This window comes from Berghia stephanieae, chromosome 4, assembly GCF_034508935.2.
Source record: "Berghia stephanieae isolate SIO BIC M18660-M18661 chromosome 4, UCSD_Bste_1.3, whole genome shotgun sequence".
Lineage (NCBI taxonomy): Eukaryota > Metazoa > Mollusca > Gastropoda > Nudibranchia > Aeolidiidae > Berghia > Berghia stephanieae.
Genome location: NC_088363.1, coordinates 37,447,319 through 37,454,818, shown reverse-complemented (window position 1 = coordinate 37,454,818; position 7,500 = coordinate 37,447,319). Strand labels below are relative to the sequence as shown.

General features: G+C 36.7%; 1 protein-coding gene across 1 annotated transcript in view; it reads left to right on the top strand.

The window, feature by feature from the left end:
- LOC144970507 (4-aminobutyrate aminotransferase, mitochondrial-like) overlaps window positions 1-7,500 on the top strand; it is a 34,198-nt gene that overhangs the window by 3,026 nt on the left and 23,672 nt on the right. The window contains exon 3 of the mRNA XM_078910222.1: window positions 2,081-2,198. Within this exon, the coding sequence (XP_078766348.1) occupies window positions 2,081-2,198 (118 nt within the window). The remainder of the gene's footprint in view (window positions 1-2,080; window positions 2,199-7,500) is intronic.

The following is a 7,500-nucleotide window of genomic DNA, read 5'->3' as shown; positions in this document are numbered from 1 at the left end:
TGCGCTTTGTGTGGCTTTGGTCGCATCAGTCCTGTTGCGACGCGTGTGACTCAGCAGACCGATCCTATATATATATATATATATATATTATATATATATATATATATATATATATATACTACTACTACTACTACTATGATAAGAGGAGAATAAGAATAAGTAGGAGGATTAGAAGAGGGAGAGAAAGAGGAGAATTAAGATTAAATAATATGCTAAATGGAGAGGACAAAGTAGGAAGGCTATTGTGAAGAAAAGCTGTGCTATTTGTGAGGCTGCTGAGAAAACCCGAGAAGATGCGGCAAGCTTCGATTCGAGATGTAAGCCAAAATCGATAATCGATGACAAAAGCAGAAGCAGAGACAGAGAGAGAGAGAGAGAGAGAGAGAGAGAGAGAGAGAGAGAGAGAGAGAGGAGGGGGGGTGGGGCGGGCTCTATTACACTCTACTAAACTATTAATTAAATCTTTAAATGATTTTACATTATTATTACCACCATTATTATTATTATTATTATTATTATTATTATTATTATTATTATTATTATTATTATTATTATTATTATTATTATTATTATTATTATTATTGTTATTCCTGTTATTATTACTGTTTTATCATTATTATTATTAGTGCGGGGCGGTCCTTGGCAAGCTTAAGGACCACGGTCCTACGGTCCTTGGGAAATGAAGACCGCAAGGACCGGTCTCTAGACCGGTCCGTTCATTCTTGAACCGTTAAAGACCGCTACACGATGAAAACCGTGGCCTACAGGAGTAAAACACACGGAGTAGTCACACTCATTTCAAATTGTAACCTAATTAGAGAAGAGGGGTGATGCCTTCTTTATTTGCTCACCGTACTTCATTGTTACTTCGATAATTTAATAAAATTTGAAATTTATCCCCATTAACGGAGATAATGGCATCGCCCAAGGCGTTGATCGAGTTGTTCGTGGCGTTGATACACACACGCAACTCCTACCCCCCCCCCTCCCTCCCCCCCCCCCCCCCACACACACACACATTAGAGGGCAGCGAGCATTGAAGAGTAAGAGAGAGACGTGAAGTTATAATAAGAGGGGGTGGATGAGGTGATAAGAGGGGTCGATGGTGACTTTTCGCCAGATCTAACAAACTCAGCTACCCATTCATTGCTGAGTAGACAGGGATTCAGAAAAAAATCGACTGCACCCGGGATCGATCTCTGGCCCTTTGCGTATAAAGAGAGTGCTCTATCAACTGAGCTATCGGGGTCCCCAAATATTCTATTGGACCTTTTAAAAATACAGACGTTATAACTGTTTTTTTTTGGACGGAAGAAACTAATGAAACTCATATTACTTGATTAGTTAAAACACCAAACGAAATTTTAATATTATTGTATTATTTTAAATGACAACAATGCGATAGAAAGGAGTGGCGACAAGAGATGGACAAAGAAAACAAAAATCAGACTTGCAACTTGCTAGGTTCGACACACACACACACACACACACACATATCTTTAGTAGTCACATACATTTCAAACAATAACCCATTAGAGAAGAGGGGTCATGCCTTCATCATAGATCATTGTCATTGCGATCATTATGGTGTAGTAAATTTTGAAATTTACCCCGTATAATGGAATCGTCCAAGGCGTGCGCCTCCTGTTCCCCCCATCTCACACACGAAAGGGCGGTTTGCGGAGTGGAGGGAGGTGGTCGTCTGCCTCTATGGTCGTCTGTGTCGTTTAGTGTATGGCAAAGGGGGGTGGGTGCGATTAATTAAGTGGGATGGGTGGTGATTGGTGGAAGATAGGCAAAGGACCGAGGCAACGAATCGCTGGGGAAGTAGTATGGCGCGAGACCGTTGAAAGGTGATAAGAAGTGAGGACCGCCGGGACTGGACCACGGTTCACAGCTAAAAGACCGTGGGACCGGTCCTCGGTCCGGTCCTCAGCGCCGCACTAATTATTATCATTGTTTGCCTTGCTTTATTATTGGTTTTACTTATTTGATTTGTTGATGAAAATATATTCTTGTATGAGTTATATTGGCAATTGCCTAAAATAAACCTTTTGAATTTTGAATATTATTCCAACAGAACACAGACAGTATTCATTTCTTCGTAGACTACGATAAATCCAAAGGAAACTATGTTGTTGATGTAGACGGCAATGTGATGTTAGATTTATTTACACAGATCTCTTCTCTACCTCTAGGTAAGGAATATGAAATTATTATTATATTTTTATGAGCGTTTACTCAGCACACTATCTACCAAGGGGAGCAAATGAGATATGTGCGAATGTCGTAATTGGATTCAATAGTCTGATGTCACGTCACCCAGCAACAGCGGCCATCGTGGTTCTAAACAAAGAAAATCTGTACTTTTTATTCTTCATGCTGGATATAACTTTTCAAATGTCTTGTGATAAGAATGTGTAAAAGTCAAAACATGATCAGATTTATAATGGGTTTTTTTTTACTCTGGATACGCTTTATTGCTCGTCGGAGAAATATTTCATAAGGGCGTCCGCCATTGTTCCGATAGTTTAGAACCAGTTACTAAGTTACCATTCGTCATTAGGAAGGAAGTGACGTTACGACTGTTAAAGCGTATTAAGGTACGCCTTAAGTATGCCATTCACATACATCTCATTCGTCCTTAGTGTTTTATTCACCGTGTTTTGTTGAAAAAGGGGAAATCCGAAACGTTCACAATATCTGTCTTCGTCTAATAAATTAAAGCTTACAATTCATTAATTATCATTATTTTTTTACTTCGAGCTTCCATCAGCAACATTTTCATAATTAAACAAAATAATAATAAAATTCCTTTTATTCATCCCATAGGGGAAATTTTTCTCTAGGGTCTATTCAAAGAGAAGACTGGAATAACCCAGGCGTCAGCCGCAGTGCAGCGCCGCAAATTGAGACTTGCTCAAGGCCACACAGTACACAGCGGTGGGTGATCGAACTCGGTACCTTTTGGGTACGAAGCAAAAACCGTACCTCTAAGCCACGCTGACCCATAATACTGTTGTAGTACATCTAAAGTTATATCAAGAGATCACATCCTTAACGGGGTTTTGACAAATACGTCAAAATAAGATATTGAAAGATCCACTAAATGTGCTCAAAGTGCTTTACAAAGGGTGATTGACTAACAGCAACCCGCAACATGTAGAGGACGAGACCGCTGTTGACAGTCAGGTACGCATTTTACACCTGAGAGAATGTCAGTAAAGAGTCTTTTCCAAGGACTCAACTAGGCTCCGAGCGAGGCTCGAACCCATGACTTTTCGATCCGAAAGCGAGTGTCATACCACATAGGAAAGGGTGGGGGGAGGGGGAGGGGGAGGGGCGTGTATTAAGCAATCATAAATCATGTCGATTTTCATAAAGATGTAATTACGTTATTTATTATTTCGTAATATCGTTTATTAATATGATTTATAAATGTGGTATTAGAAATAATTCTTTCTATAACAATGTTTTTAACTTTTTAAAGGCATTAGCGTTCTTTTTAGTGCATGCGCGTTTAATAGACTATGCATAGCATGTGCGTTTATTGAACACAATGAAATATTAAAAAAGCAGAGTCATTGTCATTGATATGATAATGATTTCCGAATGAATAGATGATTTGCTGTGTTCATAACCCTTTGCATAAATAATATTAACTGTGATATGTCCTGTCTATCATCGATCGTAACAAAAGGTCATTTGATGGAAACAGGTAGACAGAAAACATCCCCGTATATCGTTGTTGATTTCATATAGATAGTATGTGCGGCTATGTGGTCTAGTGGTATGACACTCGCTTTCGGATCGGAAGGTCCTGGGTTCGAGCCTCGCTCGGCGCATAGTTGAGTCCTTGGAGAAGGCTCTTTACTCACATTCTCTCACCGTTCTCAGGTGTAAAATGAGTACCTGGCTGTTAACAGCGTCGTCTCTGTCCGAAAAAAAATTATTAACATCGCCTAACAGGCGTTGTCCCGTCCTAAATGTTAAATGTTGCTGTTGGCCAGGGACCCCTTTGTAAAGCGCTTTGAGTACATTTAGTGGATACTGTTCTATATAAAAGCTCATTTTATGTGCTTGGCTAAGAAACTTACAACCTTGGCATCCAGAAGTATAACGGACCAACACAAAACTATGTGTAACCATGGACTTTTATAGTCTGGTTAATACAGTTTAGTGAGAATTACTCATAAACATGGATGGCAAAAAAGAATAGATAGAATGCGCTTGGCCAAGGAGTTCACAACATTGCCATCCAGAAGTATAACGGACCAACACACAAACTCTGTGTAACCATGAACTTTTATAGTCTGGTTAATACATCTTAGTGAGAACAACTCACAAACGCGGATGGCAAAAACAATAACAAAGGCCTGAGTGACGTCATCTGCATACTATCTATAACAAAGACCTGAATGACGTCACTCATTCTATCTTTTCTTCCGGATGGCAATGTGTGAGGATTAAGACGTTGGGTACGGACAAAATACTAAGAGTAAAGAGAAGATCCGCTAGACCTACCCATAATAAGCTTGAAAAAAACGTCGGGTGTTTAATATACTATCATAAACATAGATTCGTGTAATAATAATATTTTTTACTTTATGAGCTTTCTACCACATAATAATTGTTAGGAATCCATGCATTTGTGTAAAAGTGTTGTTGTTTATTTCAAAATCTCCTGGTGGCATCCCCTGTATATACCTGGCATATTATTGCTTTTCTGTGTATGCAATGTCAATATCAAAATAATTTAATGTAATTTATGGACACAATACTGTATAATACATACCAACTAAAATTGGTGGACTGTGCTTGTCATAGAATTAAAGCAAGAATAAATTATTGTGCGCTGTTTATTGAAAATAACGTCTTAAATTTGCAATTTTTCCTTACAATTTTTGCATTTTTTGCATGCAACTTTTTAAATTTTGAGTGCAATTTTTGGGGTTTTCATTTGCAATTTTCCGCGGGGATGACCCATAAACATGGATGGCAAAAAACAAAAAAAAACAATAACAAAGACCCAAGTTATGTCAGCTTCATTCTATCTATAGGTTAGACAGTTTTGTGTGTTGATATGTTAAATTTTGCTGACGAATAATGTCAGTTGTTTTTTTCCTGAGAATACCACCAATAGTTAAAAGTGTCCATATTGAATGCCACAAAAGTCTATTCTGTTGTAATAATATGAAAACATTTATTGTATATTTGGTCGGGGAAACTTTTATCCCATAAATCGAGAACATAAAAATGTTTGACGTAACATGCCAGAATGATGCATACACCTGTCAACATTAAATGGCATATATAATGAAGGTCTTTCTTGTTGTGATATGAAAAACACATTTTGATTGCTTGTTTATTAGTCAGAAAATGTTTACTTCATAATCAAGAAAATTAAAATATTGCGGCTATCTGGTCTAGTGATATGACACTCTCCTTCGGATCGGAAGGTCCTGGGTTCGAGTCCCGAACAGCGCATCTTTGATTCCCTTGAAAAGGCTATTCATCCACATTCTCTCACCGTACTTAATGAAATAAGTACTTGGTCGCTGACAGCGTTGTCTCTGTAGGAAAAAAAATTGTAATTCGCCTTACAGTCGCCATGTCTCGCTTTGAGCACGTTTGCGTGATGTTGCGATATATATATGTTCTAGTTTATTTTGTTTTGTATTCTTTTGTTTTTGTTTTGTTTTTGTTTTGTTTTTTGATTTTTGTTGTTTTTTATTTTGTTTGTTTGTTTTCTTTTGGGAATAGAAAATGTTTCGACATTTAATGTCAGAAATATGGACGAACCCGTCAACGTTAAATCATTTTTTATAACAAAGGTCTTTAGGAGAGAAAGATAAAGGGAGTAAATGTGATAAAAATGCCAAAGGCCGAATGTAAGCTTCAATTTAATAATCGAAAACAGATAATTAATGTGGACGTTTTGGGTTCAGACTAATGAGATAATGTGATAGTGGCGTTGTTAAGGTGATTAAACCTTATTCACGTTAACGCTCCCCCCTATCATATTATCTCATTCGAGTCTGTAGTGTTTCATTCAATCTGTTATGGTGGTAAAGGAGAACCCAAAACGTCCAAATTATCTGTTTGTTTTTTTGTTTTTTTTTTTTTTTGTTTATTTAAATTGAAGCGTAGTCTACGTTCAATTTCACATTGTTATTTCTTCGAGCTTCGAGCAGCAACATTTACATATGAATATATGAATATAACAACCCGTTTTGATGTTCATGCATTGAAAACATTTAATTCATGATCGAAATAAGCAAATGACTATCGCATTGTCAAGCATTATATAGATGGAACAAAATTCACATCACTCAGCTCTTTGTTATTGTTTTTCTTTGTTTTTGTTTGGGTTTTTTTAGTGGTTTTATTTTGTTTGTGTTTTTGACTTCTATTTTAATGATTATTAGTTGCCTTGCACTAAATTATGTCAATCAAGCTATAAACGTTAAAGGTGAAACAAAGTTTTCTGTTCTGGTTCGTTATATCCAGCATGGCTGATTTTATGAGTTTTTAACTAAACGCATAACATCAATACAATACAATAACGTCTTCTCTACTATGCTATGAAAGCAATGTTTTTAAAAAACAATATATTGCCGAACAACTGTAACTTTATATATCTATATGGGACCCATCGTCTCAAAACGGTATTATCTCGGAATCGACGTTCACTTATTTGCAGGCCTGATAACCCAATTCCTAATGGGAACATTGTTGTAATGGAAATCTATAAATATGACGCAACATATTGTCCATTAAAATAATGTTAAACTAGGCCCATAAGTGGATTCCGATGTCAGACCTGCATGTATTTATACGTCGGTCGGAACGAATTGGACTAAAAAAAGTGACTTTAAGTTTAAAATGATAAAAAAACTAACTATTGAGTTTTTGTTGTTGTGAGAAATTGTATTTCATCTCCACCATAAATAATATAAATTAACCCCAAGTTTCGTAATGTGTGTCTATACCAGAGCTGTCATTTTTCTACTTGAAATGTCAAAAATTCGTAGTTTCCAATGGAAAAAAATGGAAAGCTCACAATTAATAGCATAACAAATCAATTATTTGCCCTCAGCATAATCAAAAAATGCTCCAAAATCCTAAATACAGTTCCTAAGGAACCAAAACTCTCCTTTTCAACAAGATTTTTGAATAAAAAACGTCTCTAACTGGAGCCAAAATTCCGTAATTCTACGAATATTTCTTAGCACGAGGCAGGTCTGGTCCATACATTCAATTTTCAGCACAAAGGTAATCCCAACATATTACCACTATGAGACGATGGGTAACCAGAGATAATAAAATGACTACCACCTTGTACTTGTCAAACAGTACCAAAAAAAACTTATTTATACGAAGCATCAGGTTTATGCATCCTTTCCATTCAATACAATCATTATACTATAAACTTGAGTTTGAGCTTTTATATAGCGCAATATCCACTAACCGTGCTCAAAGCACTTTACAAAGGGTCCC